Source organism: Theropithecus gelada, chromosome 3 (assembly GCF_003255815.1).
Source record: "Theropithecus gelada isolate Dixy chromosome 3, Tgel_1.0, whole genome shotgun sequence".
NCBI lineage: Eukaryota > Metazoa > Chordata > Mammalia > Primates > Cercopithecidae > Theropithecus > Theropithecus gelada.
The window spans coordinates 136159453-136181004 of NC_037670.1; the positions used below are offsets into that span (position 1 = coordinate 136159453).

At 38.2% G+C, this 21552-nt stretch overlaps 1 protein-coding gene and 1 long non-coding RNA gene across 4 annotated transcripts in view; one reads left to right on the top strand and one right to left on the bottom strand.

Moving 5' to 3' along the window:
* Positions 1 to 21552, bottom strand: part of DOCK4 (dedicator of cytokinesis 4) — a 475181-nt gene that overhangs the window by 79392 nt on the left and 374237 nt on the right. For all 3 annotated transcript variants that reach the window (XM_025379882.1, XM_025379884.1, XM_025379883.1), the window contains 4 exons: positions 18614 to 18708; positions 7515 to 7590; positions 4964 to 5064; positions 4484 to 4542 (listed from right to left, as the gene is read on the bottom strand). In XM_025379882.1, the coding sequence (XP_025235667.1) occupies positions 4484 to 4542; positions 4964 to 5064; positions 7515 to 7590; positions 18614 to 18708 (331 nt within the window). The remainder of the gene's footprint in view (positions 1 to 4483; positions 4543 to 4963; positions 5065 to 7514; positions 7591 to 18613; positions 18709 to 21552) is intronic.
* On the top strand, positions 4168 to 18004 carry LOC112620884. Its single transcript, XR_003118609.1, has 2 exons — positions 4168 to 4276; positions 15604 to 18004. It is a non-coding gene; the product is annotated as an uncharacterized LOC112620884 (long non-coding RNA).

Sequence of the window (21552 nt, forward strand, 5' to 3'; positions counted from 1 at the left end):
CAAAATAAGCCAGTTACAAAAAGATAAATTCTGTATGATTCCACTTATGTGAAGTACCTACAGTAGTTAAATTCATAGAGACAGAATGTAGAATGTTAGTACCAGGGGCTGGGGAGACAGGGGAATGAGAAGTTATTGTTTATTGGGTATAGAATTTCAGCTTTACAAGATGAAAAGAGTTCTAGAGATGGATGGTGGTGATGGTTGCATTGAAGTATGAATATACTTAGTATCACTGAGCTGTGCCCTGTGTAGTTAGAATGTACATTTATTTTTATTTATTTTTATTTTTTTTGAGACAGAGTCTTGCTCTGTCCCCCATGCTGGAGTGCAATGGCACAATCCTGGCTCACTGCAACCTCTGCCTTCCAGATTCAAGCGATTCTCCTGCCTCAGCCTCCCAAGTAGCTAGGATTACAGGCATATGCTACCATACCCGGCTAATTTTTATATTTTTATATTTTTAGCAGAGATGGGGTTTTGCCATGTTTGCCAGGCTGGTCTCGAACTCCTGACCTCACGTGATCCACCCACCTCAGCCTCCCAAAATGCTGGGATTACAGGTGTAAGCCACTGCACCCAGCCAAGATGTACATGTTTTGTGTATTTTACCACAATTAAAAAATACTTTAAAACTAAATATTAATTATATGAGCAGGATGATATGTTCAGTGCTCTGTATGCACTGGAGACAGGCAGCATGACTTAAGGTTCCTGGCAAGAGCTTAAAGCCTTTCTGTCCCCAGGATCCACTGCTGTCTCACAAGGGAAGAAGAGAAGCCCTGCCTCGTTGACCTGTGGAGGACTATTTGTTGTCTTTAGACAACAAAACCTTTTGATTTTATTTCTATGTTCCCAACAGACTTCATAGAACTAGGGCTGAAGTACAAACTAACAGAGCCATGGATTCATTCTGGTAGACGTAAAAATGGGTGCTCATGGCTCTGCTTGCAAAAACTCCAAGACTGAGGGGACAGCAGAAGAGAAGTTAGAACTCGCTTCCTCCAGTTGTGTGAACTACAAATATACTAAAGGATCCAAATATTTACTTATTCAGAACAAAGGTTAAACTGTCTTTATGTAAATAATCATTATAAAAGCACATTTAATACTACAGATAAGTTGTTACATGATTTTAGAATTATAAAATATGTCAAGCACACACAACTAAATGTCTATTAGTCAGATGATTTATGGTTAAAAATAACACTAAACGTAAGCAGTTCTAGGTCTCAGAGGGTTGAAAAATTGCTCACAGGTTGCTAAGGGATATAATGATCAGATTTTAAAATCCTACAGCTTTAAGTTTAAAAGCAGACAAGTCACTGAATTACATGTGTCTTTCCCCTCCCTGTCCTCAGTGGAATGGAAAAAAACAACATGTTTCCAGCATATGGAAGAATTTCAACACTTCAGAGGTAAACATCAACGAGCAAATCTGATTTAAAAGTATTATCCAGCAAAATGTGTATTTCTAAATTAGACCAACTAGATAGTTTCAAGTGGATAAAAGTACATTAAGTGACCTTGGGCATTTCCTCCCTTCATCTTATTTTCTAAAAGTTAGTGCATTTTGTATCTATTAAAAATATTGAGGATCTTGATATATGAAATCATAAAAGCTTACTAGCTTTACTAAAACATGATGATGTTGTCTTTGTCAAGCTTTCTCATAGTTCCAACTAAACTGGACAAAATTTTAAAATATAAGATTTTAAAACTAAGATTTTAATAGGTGTGGACCATTTTTTCTTACGTCCTCCAAAATACTTGCATATATCCAGTGCTTCATAAACTTAGTCAAATTGAATTTATTGGACTGTTACATTAAAACATAGAAAGTTTATAATTACCTGAATAAATTCACTTATAGTATTCAAATTCTCAACATGACATATTTATAAGTAAACCAAATGATAACTAATGTATTTTGATATTCCTAAGTAACAAGCTGATCTAAGGCCTATAAGGGGTATCAATATATCACTCTGAATACTTATTCTTCTCCTCATTTTATAAAAATACATGTTGGAAGGGAGGCTTTAACATTTCCGAATATTTTCCAATTCTAGCTATTGCACAACAGCAACAAACCTTAAAATTCACCTAATATTTGGGAAGTCTTTAAAAGTCTAGACACAACTCTTGGGAAATAATGCAGTAACCAAGGAATGAAATGAAAATTTACACTGACCCTACGCTTGAACCATGTCATGCTGGGAATCTGTAAGTTGAGTATAAAGGAGGAGCCTTTTCTAAAAGAGTCTTAAGATTGTGCTAGAGCTAAGTCTTTAGGGCTGTAACAACAAAGAAAGAGGATAAACTAAAGCAGTGCTTTTCAGTTTTTAGCTAAGTACATAAGAATCACTTGGAGAACTTGCTAAAACAGACTGCTGTGCCCCAATTCCAGAGATGTTGTTTCAGTAGGTCTAACGTGGAGTGAGAGATTTTGCATTTCTTACAAGCTTCTAAGGATGCTGATGCTACATTATAACAAAATACTGCATTATAGAGATTAATATGCTCCAGAAATTTTCCATATTCTCTAGATCTCTGAGAAAAACAGAGAAGTAATTTAACATAAAAACCAGAGAGGCAGAAATACTTTCACTTTAGAAGAAAGACAAAAGAGAGGATAAAAGTTTATGAAGTATACAGTGACACGTTTAGGGAGATTACATGTGACAGCTTTACTTAGCAGCCTGAGGGTCATGGGACTAAATGCATAGCTATTATGGTTTGGATACAGGTTTATGTGGAAATAACCATCGATGGAAATGCTGAGAAGCATCTGGAACAGGAACTGGCCATGTTTTTTAACATTCTTGTAACTCAACAGAATCTGTCCTGCTCTCATAATTTGAGCCCAGAAAAGAGCTTACACAATCACAAGTGCATTCAAACAGATTCAATGCAGCATTCTCTCAAAAACATCTTGCTAAATTAATGTCGAATGCAATACGGACACTACAAGGGCCTTGATCTTCTTTAGAAACAATAAGGACACAAAGAATGAATGAAACTTGAAAAACCTGAAGACTAAGAAGAGCAGTCTCCAAATAAGAAAACTATTTTTGAGCTGCAACTAAAGACAGACCATGGTATCTTCTGGCTGGCCTTACATAGTTGAAGGTTGTTTTCAAGATGATAACTCTTTTATTTTTTTGTCAGTCTCACTCTGTCGCCCAGGCTGGAGTGCAGTGGTGCAGTCTTGGCTCACTGCAACCTCCACCTCCCAGGTTCAGGTGATTCTCCTGCCTCAACCTCCCAAGTAGCTGAGATTACAGGTGCCCACCACCACACCTGGCTAATTTTTGTATTTTTATTAAAGACAGTGTTTCACCATGTTGGCCAGGCTAGTCTCAAACTCCTGACCTCAAGTGATCTGCCTGCTCCAGCCTCCCAAAGTGCTGGGATTACAGGCATGGGTCATTGCTCCCGGCTTCATTTTTTTTTTTTTTTTTCCTTTTCCTGAAATCACCAGCAAGCATTGAACACTGGGCTTAATTATATATACCAAAGTCCCTCAAGTTGTTATGTATATTTGAGGAATAAACACACCCTATTAAAAAAAATCACCCTGTAATGATTCTGCTCAAAAATCAGTCTGTAACATGAGTGGAAGTAAAACAATAATGGTTATATTTTCATTCACAGAAAATAAATCCTTCCATCTCCAAGTTGTGCTTGGATGAGCCCAAGAGAAAAGATGCTTTCAGGTCATTAGATATTCAACTCAAATAGGTCAATCTCTTTAATAAATAAAAGAGGAGCATTAAGATGCAGTAATAGTAAATGAATACTAAAAACTTGCATAGTTAATATACCAAATGAAATAAGTTACAAATCTCTAGAAAGGGACCTTATGCCAATGAATTTTAAAACAATTTGTTTTCCAAATATTATTGTTTTCTATGTGACCAGATCTGTGCCATCAATTTTCTGGGATAATATACTCTATCTGCTATGGCAGATTAACAAAATTGCATCCAACAGTTTCTTAGCAACTGTAGATGCTTTTAAAATCCTTTGGCTATACTCCTTATGATATAGGACAATGTTTTCAAGTTTTTAAGAGTAGTGACGTTCAAGTCAACGTTTCATGAAGTTTAACCTAAATTTATTATGATTCATAGCTTCAATTCAGAGTTCTAGAAATTCTGAGTTGTTACAGTTCCAAATTCTGAAAGGTTACCTCATCGCTGGAAATATGTGTAATGTTGGAGCAATGCTAGATTATAAAATTTATCATTAATTAATAATGAAACACACAAAGGTAAGGTGACTTTTCTTAGAGACCAATTTAAAGAATTTGTTGTAACCTTATTCAATGCCACAGTGTCAATTACTTTCTATAGATGTTTATTGATTTAGACATTGGGTTTCAAATGGTGTCACTGGTAAATTGCCTTTCTTCATTTGTACACTTCAAGGTACAGCGAGGAACTGTACAGTAGATGTGGCTTCTCTTTTCCTCACTTACCTAGGTTTTGCCACATGCTGAAAATTTCACAACCCATTGTTACCCGCATGTCACCATACCTGAAATAGAACAAAAAACCAAACCTGATACAATGCCTCCAGAACAAAGAAGTATTTGTGTGTCTTTAGGATACAATCTATCATTCCGAATTAAAAGGCAAGGAGTTTTTAATTAAAGATGTTTAATATATATGTCACGATGCCTCTAAGTCAAATCCTCATGTAAACCTTTTAGTAAAACAGATCTATTTCACAATTTTTTGCATCTATAGACATTTTGAATCCTGAAAGAGCCAGGTCAAAACAATGTGTAAACATGTTTGAAACATTAAGACGTCAAGAAAAGACTGCTTCTTGACCCCCTGGTCACTGGTTCTTCACTGTGTGATTTCCAGTTATGGGCATTCTAATTTATGAATCATTTGAACTAAATATTATTTAAGAGGTAACATTTCTCACTTGATTATACATTGATACTTACTTTTCTAACACCTTTTTCTTCTTGGAAGGTGTGAACATCTCCAACTGCAGACACAACTGGTTTATAAAAATGACTGCGAGGTAAAAGTAGGAATCCCAGATCTAAAACAAGAACAAGATATTTCAATACTATGGTGTTACAAGCATATTGACAAGTGAAGTGACATAGTATTTTGGATTTGCTTCAAAAGTGGTTGAGGGTATAGTTGAAGTAAGAGTGACCATGAGTTGATAATAGATGAAGCCGGATATGGGTACATCATGGGGGTTCATTATACTATTTTCTCTATTTGTACATATGCTTGAAATTTTCTAAAACAAAGAAGTAACTAAATAAATAAGTACTATTATTATCTAGGTGTATATTGCTCCAAAGCTGTATTCCAGGTTTCATGAGCTTTTTGGTATATGCTAAAAGGTAGATGTGTGACTTCTCTTGTAATATGTCTGAGTATCTCCAAGAAGACGAGGTATAAGATGGATTTCTTTATTCCTGTGTGAGTTCATTTTTGGAACTCCTTTTAGCGTAGAACTTGTAAAAAATGCATACACTTCTTCAGATATGCTAATTGCTTTAAATTCAGACATTATATAAAAATTCCCTGCCCAGGCAAATCTTTTAAGTTCTCTTATACCAAAAAACAGAATCAGAAAGAGATCTGAATAAAGTTCCCTGAAATAAACTTAGCAAAAAAAAAAAAAAAAAAAGGACATAATGGAAGGAACACACTTCTCCACTGACACCACATAAAATTAAAGACAAATAACAAACCAGGAGACATATGACACAGAATCAGTATCTGTTATATATAAAGAGCTCTTACAAATAAAAAAGAATATAATGAAACCCTAAGTAAAATAATGAATAAAAGTCAAGAACAAGCCAGGTGCAGTGGCTCACGCCTGTAATCCCAGCACTTTGGGAGGCCAAGGTGGGCGGATCACAAGGTCAGGAGCTCGAGACCAGCCTGGCCAATATGGTGAAACCCTGCCTACACTAAAAATACTAAAAGTAGCCAGGCCTGGTGGTATGCTTCTGTAGTCCCAGCTACCCGGTGGGTTGAGGCCAAAGAATTGCTTCAACTTTGGAGGTGGAGGCTGCAGTGAGCCAAGATTGCGCCACTGCACTCCAGCCTGGGTGACAGAGAGAGATTCTTTCTAAAACACACAAACACACACACACACACACAAAGTCAAGAACAATTCACAGAAATATGAAATTTGATCAGTAACTAGTAACTAGTCAACAAGTAATAACTAGTGAGAAATGTAAATTAAAGCAAACAGGATTTTTTCTTTATCTGTCAGAAAAAAAATCTCTTCTAGTGTTGGTGTAGCTGCAGGAAAAGACGCAATCAAATGTAATTGGTACAACCTTTCACTCAACAATTCCACTAATAAAGATTTGTCTAAAGAAATAATTAAGGGCCGGGTGCGGTGGCTCATGCCTGTAATCCCAGCACTTTGGGAGGCTGAGGCAGGCAGATTACCTGAGGTCAGGAGTTCAAGGCCAGCCTGGCCAACATGGCAAAACCCCGTCTCTACTAAAAGTAAAAAAAAAATTAGCCGGGCATAGTGGTGTGCACCTGTAATCCCAGCTATTCTGGAGGCTGAGGCAAGAGAATCGCCTGAACCTGGGAGGTGGAGGTGGCAGTGAGCTGAGATCGCGCCACTGCATTCCAGCCTGGGCAACACAGCAGGATTCTGTCTCAAAAAACAAAAACAAAAACACCAGAAACAAAAAAAGAACCAAAGAAATAATTAGGGATATAAGCCAAGTTTTATAAGAATGTACATAAAATGAGTAATTTATAAGAATGAAATATGAAATTTTGATATAAGCTATGATATAGACAAATATTATGTAACTATTAAAATTCCTTTTTTATTGTATTTGTGCTTTTTTGTATTTTCTTATTATCCAATAAGGAAATTTTATAAAAATGTTTAATATGAAATATGTAAGAACAGAGTAAGAACAAAGATGCCCAAAACAAAGAACCACCATTGAGGAAGAAAGCCAAGATAGGCACTGCTCATCTTTGCTGTTCATCATTTGCTCTTTGAAAAATAGTGTATCAAGAATTTGTAGGCACCCAAGCATATCACATTATATCATAGATACACAGAGGGTTCTGCCTTAAAGAACCTTACCAATGTTTCATTTTTTCTTTTCATTAATTCATTCTAAAAAAATGGGAAGACAGAGAAATAAGAAACTGAAGGGTCTACTTTGTATATGTTTTCTTCATATAAACTCCATTTCTAAAAAGTAAAAAACACTATGTTCTAAGTCTCCTTTGTCATAAACAGGGATCATACAGAAAAGAGCAAGAATTAAAATGTATAGTAACAATAAAAAACTATCTCCTTTTAAGCGCTATGATTTCCCAGGTCGATAAGCATTATTAAGCCTTCATTTGTTCACAAATAAAATGAAAACTGTTCTAATATTACTCATAGTTAAAACTAACATGGCCCAAGAGAATGTTAGGTATTTCCTAGGTGATTCTTCTAGCCCAAGCAGGAGAGTCATCTAAATGAATGCTTACCTTATAATCAAAGTTTTCATTTAAGAAGTTCTTACGAAGTGCATCTGAGAGGTACAGAACTGTTGTAATAATAACACTAGTGAGAAAAAAAAATGTCAAGGTGAAAACTTCGTATTAGTGAAAATCATTTAGTATACAAGAATAAAAAGCTACTAAGATAAAATAAAACCTTCAGTAAGCATCTGGAGCAATATTAAATAATTCATATTTGAAACAAAAAAGAGATGACGGGTCAAAAAAAGGGGAAGGAATCTATCACTGAAGTCAGGTCCTTTGTAAACTGATACACAAAAGATCTATGAATTCATATGACTCAGACAGAAATATATTATTACCTTGATGTTTTGTAATGATTTTTGTTAATTTCCAAACAAAACAAAATGATTTACTACAAACATAACATTCCATATTTTTCTGTTTTCGAGACAGGGTCTTGCTCTGTTGCCCAGGCTGGAGCGCAGTGGCATGATCACAGCTCACTGTAGCCTTGAACTCCTGGGCTCAAGTGATCCTCCTGCCTCAGCCTCCCAAGCAGCTGGGTCTACAGGTGCCTGCTGCTGTGTCCAGCCAAATGGTTTTTCAGTTTTTGTGAGACGGGGTCTATGTTGACCAGGCTGGTCTTGAACTCCTGACCTCAAGCTATTCTCCTGTCTGGGCCTCCCCAAGTGCTAGGATTATAGGCAACATTCCATATTTGATTATCATAAAAGTAAGTCATGCTTTTTAAAATACAGAGGAAAAAATGGAGCCCAAAGACAAAATGGATAGGAAAAAATAATAGAATACATTGAGTATTTATTAGCCTTCTCTCTGTTCTCCCCTGTTTAAGGTATCAGAGGGCATGGGAGAGCTATGGAAAGCAGATTCCCTCTTTAAGGGCGACAAGACTGCCACTAAAGAAACAATTACAGACTGTGAAATTGTCTATAGTCCAGTACTAAGCTGTGCGAAACCAACAGAGTGCTACAGACATTCAGAGAAAGGGTCATCTCCAGGGCCGGAGGAATCAGGAAAAGCCTGACCAATACAGCCACAGGTAGCTCACTGGGGAGATTTTAAAAGGAAGGATTTGGTGGTTAGTTCTAGAGCTCTGCCATTTGTTCAAAATCTGCTAATTTTTATAACCAGAAGATAAATATTTAAAGTTGAATATATTTCCAATCGGTTCACTTAATGTTTAATACAACATTATACTAAAGCAAGATAAGCCACCCCCTGAGCTGCTATAAACTGAGGACCAATATATAAATTGTTGATATTTAAAATTTCTTTGACCTTAGAATTCTAAGATGCATGTGCAATGAGTGTGTGATATGATAAAGCCTCAGTTCTCTTCATGAGATTTGGAATTGGAGGATGTATTTATGTCAACCTAGGTAAAATGAAAAAACAAAAGAAAACAAAATACATGATCAACTTCATACCTTGGCTATCTTGCTAATAAAGATTATATTTACTAATTAGAAAAATATAGACTTTGAAAGACAAATATTCATTATTGTTATCTACTGGGAAACTCACTATTACAGTTTTCTTGTGGGGTAGGGAAACATTAACAAGGGTAAGTTGATGGTTAAATGTGGAAGTTCAAGGTAACAAAAATGAAACAAAACCACAATTTCATGGGAATCCGCTCTACCATGAACAGGCATTGTTACATGGGTGTGCATTTTATATATGCATACGCACCTTTCAGTGAATCTTACTATTAAATTTAAGTATAAGAAAAACCTATGAGATTGAGAAGTCTTATGGTTTCTTCAGTCCCCTAAATGGCAGGTATCATCAGACAAAGTCATATCAAAGATAAACATCACCTGCAAATGATGGTATAATGTGCCAATTTCCCATAGACACTGGAAAAATCAATGATAATTGAAGACATCATTAATGTTCCAAAGTATTTTACTCAAGTTTTACTATATGAAACTGAAGCTGAATCATCAGAAAATAAAAGGCTATCAGGCAAGGAAGTTGTTCTTGCCTAGCATCTAGCAAGATCATTGGACTTCTAAGTGTAAAGAAGAAAAATCTGGGCCGGGCACGGTAGATCATGCCAGTAATCCCAGCACTCTGGGAGGCTGAGGTGGGCGGATCATGAGGTCAGGAGATCGAGACCATCCTGGCTAACATGATGAAACCTCGTCTCTACTAAAAATACAAAAAAAATTAGCTGAGCATGATGGCGGGCACCTATAGTCCCAGCTGAGGTTGAGGCAGAAGAATGGCGTGAACCCAGGAGGTGGAGCTTGCAGTGAGCTGAAACCGCGCCACTGCACTCAGCCCGGGCGACAGAGTGAGACTCCGTCTCAAAAAGAAAAAAGAAAAATCAGTATCCTTAACATATGGTTATAAGCACAAACTTTCTGCTTTGATGTTCAACAGAGAAATATACCTAGTCCCAGTACACCTGAGGTTTACATTAAAAATCACCTTGTGGCCCACAGTTTCAGCTTAGACTGATGTTCAGACACAGTACCTCTGGTGTTAGTGAAACGTGACATATCTGGAATTCGGACTGTCAGGCCAAATGTCACAGAAAGGAGCTAACAAACCCAATCTTCCAAGGGAGAGAGAAGTTATTCCATGGCAAAGATTACCAAATTGTTATTTACATGGTGGATCCCAAACACACAAAAAATATTTGGGGCTTTTTGAAGTACACTTGCTGGTAAACAACATGGAACCTCGTGGCCTTACTATGGAACAGTGGCTCCCAACCTGCCCTGGGCCCTAGAATCACCTGGGAGCTTTTAAAATATGATGTCTGGGTCACATCGTCAGAGACTTCTGATTGGTCTGGGCTACAATCAGAACATCAGGATTGTCAAAACTCCCAAGTGGGCCGGGCGCGGTGGCTCAAGCCTGTAATCCCAGCACTTTGGGAGGCCGAGACGGGCGGATCACGCCGTCAGGAGATCGAGACCATCCTGGCTAACACGGTGAAACCCCGTCTCTACTAAAAAATACAAAAAATTAGCCGGGCGAGGTGGCAGGCGCCTGTAGTCCCAGCTACTCGGGAGGCTGAGGCAGGAGAATGGCGTAAACCCGGGAGGCAGAGCTTGCAGTGAGCTGAGATCCGGCCACTGCACTCCAGCCTGGGCGACAGAGCGAGACTCCGTCTCAAAAAAAAAAAAAAAAAAAAACTCCCAAGTGATTCTTATGGTCCAGAGCTGAGAACCACTGCTCTACCTCAGAGCAGTGCTTCTCAAACTTTAACAGGTACCTGGTGATCTAGTTAAAGTGCAGATGATCCAGCAACCCTGGAGTGGGACCGGAGATTTTGCATTTCTAACAAGCTCCAGCGGATGCTAATGCTGTTGGTTTGCAACCACTCAATGAAGAGCAAGGCTCTGGAGTGGCCCGAGTCAGAAATATTCCCACAAATTCTGCTTCAGCATTCTCCTGACTTCTGGAATGTTAGGACGATTCGTATGGGGCCTGCAGTTCTTATTTCTAGATTGAACACCTCACCCTCTTATCAGGGCTGCCTTACCATTAGGCAGAAAGAGGCACAGGGCATAGGGCCTGTGAGCCTTTCAAGGACTTTCGAAAACATTGAGACCTGAAAGAATGTTATGCAACCAAATTGAAACTGCAAAATAAAAAGTAAAAATAATGAGTAATTACATGTCCACAGAAAGGGACACGATGACTTTCATTAATTGTCCAATATTTATGCAATTTTAAAATTATAGATTTTATAATTTTACAATTCCTAAATATAGTACACATAAATGCTGAGAAATCACAGCCAATCAAAATTAAACTATTTTACTTGATAAGCCAATAATTAAGAAGCAAATATAAAAAATACTTATAATTTTTTCTTCAGCAAAATTGTATCCAGTGTGGCATGTGGGTCTACTTAGTGTTTGATAGGATGAGGAGTAGGGCCTCCAAAAATATGACTGCTCAGGGCTAGAAAGATCTTAAAATGACTGTTCAAAGGCTTTTCTTTCCTACCTATAACATTCAGCCCAAGCCACCAAGGCAGTTCCCAGAGCCTTCTACGGTAACTCATCACTGAGACCATTTCCTAACACACAGGTCCCTAAGCCAGCCAGAGGCATTTATACATTATTGCTCCTTCATTTTAGTGGATACCTGTGGTGTTTAGGGATCGTTCTTTACCTGTTTCAATTTATCCAAAACCATGTGGCTTCTCTGGTTTCATTCTTTCACTTACAACTCAGTGTTTGAACATGGGGATATTGCAAATCTCAGTGTTCCAACTCAATAGTCAAAAAAGATTTTCAATCTGCTACCACAAATGGCCAAATTACTGGTTTATTCCTTATTTACCTTCCTTCCTTCCCCTCCCCTTTCCCCTCCCCCTTCCCCTCCCCCTTCTCCTCCCCTCCCTTCCCCTCCTTTCTCTCTTTCTCTCTCTCTTCTCTTTCTTTCTGACTGAGTCTCTCCCTCACCCAGGCTGGAATGCAGTGGTGTGATCTGTGCTCACTGCAACCTCTGCCTCCCACGTTCAAGCGATTCTCTTGTCTCAGCATCCCAAGTAGCTGGGATTACAGGTGCCCACCACTGTGCCAGGCTAATTTTTTTATTTTTAGTTGAGATGGGGTTTTGCCATGTTAGCCAGGCTGGTCTCGAACTCCTGACCTCAAGTGATCTGCCCTCCTCGGCCCCACTGTGCTTGGCCCAAATTACTGATTACTGCCACAGCAAGACATGCACTAGGATCATTTTTGACAATCATAATCTACAGGCACAGCATGATAAAACTTACGTCTAAAAGAGAAACTGGTGTACAGGAAATCAAAGTTACTGCTTTATGGTTTTCCAGTTGCCATGTCATTTTGGGCTTAAGAAATAACTTCAAGCAACCCTATTTCTCCCTCTCACTCTCACCCAGGAAAGCTTATCTCCCATAATTTTTTTTAATTACTCCAATTTGATAATCTGCTCAAACACAAGCCCAAAAATCATACATGGACTGAGAGAAATACCTTTGTGGATAAACTGGGTCTCGACAATATTGATGTGTATATAATGAAAAACTAAGGACATCTGAACCTGGAGTCCAACAATTTCCCTACAACCTGGTGGATTAATTGGGACAGCGAAAAATCAACACAAAGACATTTAGGGGAGATGAAATTCCTGGATAACCAATGTGGGAATGCATCCAAACTAGTGGTTCTCAAACTTCAGCATGCATGAGAATCACCCAAAGGATGCTTAAGACTTCAGGGTCTTACCACTACCTATGGCTTGGGAGGTTTGTAACCAGGCCCAACCAGGTGATTCTGAGGCATGTGGTCATCCTTCTTATTTTGAAGACTGGTGTTACACATGGAAGAGAAGATAAGGAAGGGCTGGGACTTAGAGAGCAATGGCATCTGGGAATTTGGCCTTGTTTGCCACGGCATCCACAGGGGCAGAGACTAGTAAGCGTGTGTTAAATGACTGTGGCCTTATGATTACATCTGAGTCTATGCTTTGTTATACTTGTTTGCCATATTAGATGACTCTAAAATGTGAAGCTTATACAACTTTTATTTTATTTTTAAGCTATTTTGAACAGACTGAAATTAGACAGGGGCAAAGCTGATCTAAGTGGAGGGCACAGAATCAGCTAAAGCAGGGAAGCAGAAAAAGGAGTGATTTTGTTTTCAGTCAATGGGGCATGCAGTGCAGATGAAGCAAAAAGAATGGAAAAGGATTTACATGGAGTGACTCTGAAAACTCTTTTTACCAGCACTTCACTGGGCAGTACTGGTAGAAAACCACTCATATGGCAACAGCCTCTATTTTGACCTTTTAGGCTTAAACCCTAAGAAAGCCTTTCCTTCATGCATTCATTCTCTCTACCAACTCCTCACAACTCACCTGGAAGAGATGGATTGTGCAAGCAATTCTTTCGTCATTATTTGCTGTAACTATTCAAGTTTGGCATATTCAGCATAGTAATATATAGTTTTGATAAAAAATAAATATCTATTCTCTCCCTGAACAGTAAAAGCCTTTAAGGATAACTACACTTAATTAAACAAGCCAAAAACAAAACAATAGTAGCTGTGTCATTGGATGCTCAGCAGATTAGCTACTCTACCACTCAACTTTTCAGGGTCAGTAGCGCATATTCCGCCTTCCTTCCTGTTACTATGGATAAACTGTCAATGCTCCTAGCTTTCTTTGTGTGCACTAGATCAGCACTGCTCTAAGTGTGGGAAGCTTCCTTCCTTGAGAAAGTCTTACCACAAAAAAACAATGTCAGTTTAATTAAATTGCATACTTACACTGATGATTTATTTTTACATGCAAGCTTGTCATGGACAGGTAGCAGATAGTTCTTGGGCTGGCATACGTAGCAACCTTGCATGCAATCCCATCCCTGCTTGCCCAAGGACATTGCTCTTTTAATTATCTCTGTTTTCTTTAGCACCAATATTTCTGTCTTTTACTAACAGGGCCATTTCTATTAGTAAATCAATATGCTGTAATATCCCATATTCTAAAAAGAATCCCAGTCCTAGCATCTCCTTCCAGATACAGCCCTGTTTCTCTGCTCCCTTTGATAGCAAAACTCTTCCTGTAATTGCTGTTTTAGTTTCTCAACTCCTATTCACTCTTGAATTCACTCTAATCAGGTTTTCCTTTTTACCACTCCACTGAAACAACACTTGTCATGGTCACCACTATCCACCGCACTTCCAAATCTCGAGACCAGTTGTCTGTCCACATCACCACCAACCTCTCAGCAGCTCTAGATACTGCTTCCTTCTTGAAATGCTTTCTTCACAGGACACTATACTTTGCTGATTCTCATCTTACATCACAGGCTGCTCTTTTTCAGTCTTCTTCACCGGATACCTCTCTACTTCCCCACTTTAAAAATGTTGGCATGCCCCAGGACTCAGTCCTGTCTCTCTCTTTTCAGTCGGTACTTTCTTCCTCAGTGCTCTTGTTCAGTTCCAAGGCTTCAAATCCTGACCATATGCTGAGGAGCCCAAACATACATGTCCAGCCCCAACGTCATCCCTGAGCTCCACACAAGCATGTGTAGCTTTCTCTTCTACATCTCCACTTGGAAATCTAGTACACCTCAAACTTATGTTCAACATGGAATTCTTCAATTCTCTCATCCCCAATGCTACTCCTCTCTCCATTTTTTCCACCTAGGTGAATGGTATCACAATTCATCCTTTTGCTTAGGCCAAGCATCTAAGGAACATCTTCCATTACTTTTCTTTTCTCCCACCCACACCCAGTCACTTGCAAGTCTTATCATCCTTATTTCCCAAACCAATCTTCTCACTACCTTCACTGCTATCCACCTGTCCAGGCCATCACCAACATCGCTTACCTGGATGGCTGCAGTAAGCTCCTAACTGGTTCTCCCTGGTTTCTCTTTGGTCTCTCTACATATCAATATCTGGGCTCTGTCTTCCTCTGCCAACCTCATCTTTACTGGTTCCTTCCCTCCCCACATTTCAGCCACACTAACAGTCTTTCAGTTCCTTGAGTGTGCCACATTTACTCTGACCACAGGGCCTTTGTAGATGATATTCCTACTGATAGAATCATTCTTCCTTTGCTGTTTGTTACCCCCTGCTTAGCTTTCAGTTCAAGCTTCACTCCTTCATGAAAGACCCCTCCTGTTCTAGTCCAGAACAATGTTCATTTCATAACACCCTCATAGACCTGTGCTCTTTGTCTTTATAGTACTTATTTTAAACATTAGGCACTGGAGAATACTGGCTGAATAAATGGGTCAGTAAATGAATGGACAATCTCTCTAAGAAACTTTGATTTAACAAACTGCTTTTTGGCTATGTAGAGCTCATTTGAAACCCAAGTTGGTTTATGTATGATATGTTTGAGGCCAATACGCACACAAGATAACCAAAATAAAGACCTGAAATTTCAACTGAAGAGAGAGTTTTTACTTTCCTCAGTAAGCAAGTATGTTACAAGATTTTTCTTCTTGAAAATATGTATAAAGCTGTGACTTTATTTTTGTACTTTATTTCACAATGTGTATGGGAAGGGGGTGGAGAGAAGCTTGTTTCAAAGTGTCCTGTATTTTTGGTACTTAATTTTCATCTTCCTTATGTTCCTTCTTTATTAGGTTGAGCAGTTGTTCTCATCAGAAACATCTACCAAGAACTTACAGGGGGTCATGAGATAGCTCTGCAGCAAACAAGAAAGAGAAGAAATGCTTCTTGCCCTTGCAGAATTGTGAGTGGGCACACTTGCTATGTTATACAATATTAGGCATGCAGGTAGAAAAAAACAAAGAACCATACAAATCACCAGGTGTCTGGTCACAAACTCTGGCAGAGCTTCACACGAAGCAGGCAAGCTACAAGATTTGGAACAACACAGCTTATAGATGAAAGTTAAAGGCATTTAATTTACTTGAAAACACAGGAAGAAAAGACCAACACAAAAAAGAACATTCATTTTGAGGGATGAGCAATTCAATTGAGTTCAAGGGTAGGGCAATGGTGACTTCTCAGCCATCTGCTATCAATTTGACATGCACTAAGCACACAACTGGGTTAATAAAAGTGGGAGTTTGGGTTAAAATGCCACGCTGAGAGGCCCTGAACAAATGTTTGTCTAAGAAAGTTGAAACTATGGAAGAAAAGATGGTCAACTTCAGAGATGTAGATGTAACTCTTGCAACGTGCTTCAACATGGTTTAGCCAAGCGGAAACCTTTTCTTCCTAGTGTATGCTCTTTAACATATTTAAGATGTCCTTAACATCTTTCAGAAATCTAGTTTTCTACCAATACTATATGGGTTAATATTTTTCACAAAGCACAAATAGTAGAGGGCTAATTTTTGGACTGTGATGCATTTATGAAGCAAAGCAAACCTCATCTGCTTTCGTGACTTGAATGGAGGAGAATGGTTAGACTATTAAAAGAGGAGAGGAGAGGAAAGAAGAGGCAAGAGCAAGAACATGCAGCAGACTGGCTGCTCCAACTTGGCAGTGGTCTCTCTAGACACTGGAGTCCTGTCCACGAATGAGGCTGGACTTGCAGCCACCAGCCATTGCCAGTGGAGAGGCAGCACCATACTCCTACCAGCACTCACGTGGGTGGGAATGGAATGAAGTCACCACATTTAGCAAAGAGTGACGGCACATTTCTTGGGTTTGCTATGGGAATAATCTTCTGTTTAAATGTATTACACAGAGCTCATCTCTAACAAAATCACCTTCCTATTTGGTTAACACTGTAAATGAAAATTCTGAACACTGTGTGTTTACTCAAAAGCAGAATCTATACTTCTCAGACTGCTATCCACTTGTGTGACCATAAAGTCTTCAAAATTGGAGTAAAGATGAGGCAGAGAGAGGCAGTATTTAATATCAAAAAGCCACACGGTTGTCACAATTTTAGGCAAGCTTAAGCAGAAATTGTATATGTAAGGAATAAAATGTCAATGTTACTTTCAGTTTGAATTTCTACCACTGAAATTTTAATTCAATCTAAAATATTCCTCTGCACATGAGTCAGGCAGAATGACCAAATGTTGATGCCGCATGATGATGATGTCCATAGCCTGGACCTCTTCCCATCTGGCTCCTTGGATTTCCTCACAGCCCTTCCCAGGTACTCAGAATGCTTGCTCTTTGGTTATAAGGCCAGATGCATGAGCAAAAACTCCCACCTAAATCTGTAGCATGCGGACATCCAAATGAAGAGATAGTTGATTCTACTCACAGATATCAAACTAAATATGTTAAATTCTAAAGACAGCTATTTCAACAGTCTCAATTAGTCTTCAAAATGGAAAAGCTGCTTCTGTACTTATGTAAAATATAATATGCTATGTTATACTATTTGTTACTTCACAAAGTTTTTAACACATCATTCTAACACCTCCAAGTCTAAAAATGTATACTGCAGCAGAAGCCATATTGAGCATATATAATCAAAATCGAATCCTATATTCCTGCAGCTCTCACCACCATCAAAGCTTGCCATCTGGAGAAAACACAGGGCGACCGTGGCCTATGGATAGATGCTTAGAGAATCCAACCTTCATCCTGAGCATGAGGGTGTTGGCATTCGGAAAAGAGGAAGAAGGCGAAGCAGGCAAATGTGGGCTTGGAGAGTGAGAATGAGAATGCTAATGAAATAGGGTAAATAACAAGCTTGGAAGTGAAGACCAGGCCAGTTTCCTAGAGCACTTTTCCATTCTGTATCCTGAGACTATGGAGACAGGAAGTGGAGAGAGCAGATAAATCCATGACACCGTACTCTCCGGGATCAGTTCCTGCCATTCCGACTGCCCTAATATCCTTTCCTGGCTCCTCTCTCTTCTAGTATTGCTCTCAGATCATGCTGGATATGTTTAATATAAACTGAATTTATCATCTTCTAGAGATTCCGATATCAACTTTATGTCAATAACCTCCCAAATGCCTGTTTTGTTCTGAAGTTTCCTCTTGGCAATATTTTCAGCTGTCTATTGGCCATACCACTTGGATGAATAGAAAGAACTTCAATCTCCATGTGTCCACCTCAAGGGTCATGTCTTATTCCCAGTGTGGAGCAAACGGCAGATGCTTAATGTATGTATTTTGTTAAGATGAATTAAGAAAGATCAGAAATGATTCCAATTTCTAGTAACAGAGAATTGGTTAAATAAACTATGGTATGGCCATTCAATGGAATATTATTCAGCTGTAAAGGAAAATACATAAAAGAATGAAAGGTTTTCTATCTATTAATTTGGAAAGGTTGCCAGGATTTCTAAGAGTGTTATAAAGAATAGTGTGTATATTACATTACCTGCTGGTCTCCGTATAAAGGAACACTAGGAGGACATGTAAGAAACAAATACAAGTGGTTATACAGCCTAGGGGTAGAGGGTCAATGGGAACAGAACTTCTCAATGCATATGCTATTATGTTGTTTGATTTTTGAATGATGGTAATATACATAAAGGAAACAGTAGTTCAAGACAAGTGGTAATATTTTTTTAAAAGGCTTAATTCAGAGGCAAAAAAAAAAAAAAAAAGCCACCACTTCACATTTGAGATCAAATGAAAAAGATTATTTTGTACTCTCTTCTTCCTCTATACATTGAGCTGCAATTATCATCAACTTAAATGCCTTACTTGTTGGCAACCAAGCGCATAACAGTCCAGTCCTTTGGAAACATCTCTGGGCGTATCAATATTCGGAACACAGTAAATATCTGCAGCAGGAAATCCTTGGATAAGGAGAAAATAGATCATTTTATTGGTTTATTGTAACTGTCAACATACATATGCACATACACAGGCAGTACTGTTGTACTGTTACCATTTCCAAAGCAATTATAGAGAAGAGAGCCATAGTTTAATAGTTTGCCCAACGGAAGGAGTCATAAACCTTCCCATTCTCAGCACTCAAACCCACCCAAATGTTTTCTTTTCTTTCTTGGGCACAGTGAAAATGAGTTTTTATTTCTCTCCACAAGTTCTAACAATTTAGGGTTTTGAAAATAAAGTGGAAAACTTGTAACAGAAGATTAACACGGAAATACATTCCCTTTCTTCCATTATAGCGTCTTAAACATCAGAACTTTTCAATGCAGGAGAGCAGTGAACAGTCCTGGCTCAGCTCTGCTTTCCTTTAAGTGGGTGTCAAAATTTAGAAAGTTATGCTTATCAAAAAGCATGTCAAACAAAAACCTATTTTTCTTACAGGGCATTCTTGAGATGCAGTATTAATGGAATGTATGCAGGTTTATAGAATTTGAGTGAATTTTCCAGAGTGTGCTATGCAGAATACATTCAAATGAGGATATGTGCTAAGTCAAGCCCAGTGAGGAGTGCTTACTAGTTATGAGATTATCAATATATTCCTCAGAAAGATGCCATACCAGATGGTAGTAGTATTTACTGAGATGTTATCTTTAAATTGATCACCTGAAAACACTCTTGACAAGAAGCTATCATCAAACATGGAAATATTACTTCCTTAAACATTACAAGAGATAGGGTCAAATGCGCTATAGCATGTGATACTTAAAGTGGAATCAAGGAGATAACGTACCACACACAATGAATGAAATGAGCTTTCCCTACTCAAAAAGGGATTAGCTCGATCTAGCTTTGATTTAGATTTATTAACTAGAAAACTTAAAGAGCTTTTTGTAACCTAAGTGATTCTAGGAAAATACATTTCTCTAACAATCTGATTGAAGGTAACGATATGGTGTTGCTTCAAAAATAAAAAGCAACCCCAAACACCAGAGTTTTATTTATCAAATACAATGACACATTAAGTTAAACATGTAAGCTGCTTGAATGTAAGATTATGGTTGTCATTCATGTCAACAGAAGACAGAAAAAATCTAAAAACTAAAACCCATGTGGTAGCTTTATTTTCTTTTTATATATGCTAACAACTTCAATCAAGCCCATAAATATTTTGACAACAACTTATTTTAGCTTCTTTGGCATCAACACACATATGTTGATATGTAGTATGCGCCATGTGGAAACATGCCCACTAGGTCATCCATCTTTAAATGGCTAGACAAATCCAGTCCATGTCTCCAGAATCACTGGAAGCAGAGTTTCCCAAATGTATTTCACTGTAGGTCAGATAATTTTGGGAAACACTTCACATTCCAGCTCTCTCTTGGGAGAGTAGGCCATTAGCTTACTAAACTGTGAGAAGCCCTTTCTAATGCATTTCTGAAACTTATTTTAATGGTTTCTCAGTTGATTCTTTTGAGTTACTTAGACACACATATATATATATGTGTGTGTGGGTATGCGTGTGTGTATGTGTATATATATATATATAAAATATATAATCGCTGCAAAAATGGCTTGTGCATTTATCTTTGAAAGAGTTATACCCGCTTCAGTTTCCTACCTTGGTGTGTTTGCTTAGATAGATATGAAAGTCACTCAAGTGGAGATTCTTTGGCTTTATGGTCAACAACTAGTTAGGAATAGTATAAATAAATGATAAAATGCGGAAGTTTTATCTTCTTGCCTCAAAATTTGTAACAGAATTGGAAACTGGAGGCAGCACTCTTAGTGGTAGTGGTGGTGTGTCTGTATGTGTGTATGTGGTATGTGGGGTGGGGGACTGTGCTGTCAGTTGCAAGGAGGAAAAACACTGGCTGAAAAGACTGGCTATAGGAGGCAAAACATCTATCTTACCAGCTAGCAACTTGAGTTTTCTTTTGTAGTGCTGGGGACAAAGGAAACAGTATTGCAGGTGGAGGAGTTGGGGATAGATGAACTGTTTCTGTGCTATCTCATTTTCCTAGACTCATTTATCTCCCACAATAAAAGGGTGAGGCAGCATGTGACATTGCCAATGCCTGTGAATTTACATAAATCTTTATTTCCCCCAAGAAAACTTTTCAGTGTCGCAAGTAGTTTTCTACAGTATCCATTCAAGATTCATTGATATTTATAAAACCAAACACATTCAGTAGTAGAACCTTGTAAGAAAAATAAAAGAGCATAATAATGAGGATCAGAAAAGCTAGATTTTAAATCCTGGTTATGCAATTAACTAGCTCAATAACCTTGGCAATTTGTTTAACCTCTCTGGAAATGAGTTCTCATACTTGTAAAATGTGGGAGCTTTGAGGTCTCTTGTAGTTAGAGGAGATTTAAAAAATCAGTATGATCACTTAGTTATTCAAAAGGCATCTCCACATTTTTCTTACTTCTAAAATGTAGGCAAATGTTTCATCACATCACGTTGTCATAACACAAACACCTTGCATTTTAGTATTTACATGTAATTTAGTTTAGCAAGTCTCTGTCTACTGCCATGCAACAGGGTTTATTCCAAACTCAGTTCCAATATTCGAAAACAATGTGACCTCAATGCTAGATTCTTTAACATTTCCCTCCCTCCCACCCAAAATACAGTGGTATTTCCTCGACTTTCCTCTCCAAGTACTTTTCAACTCTGGTCATTTCACTAAATATGTGTTTTTGCATAGATAGATGTGGTTATTTTGTACATTTAACTAAGTAACCGATTCTTTTTATAATTTGAAAAAGAACGTTGCCATGCCTATAATATTCCTGCTTGG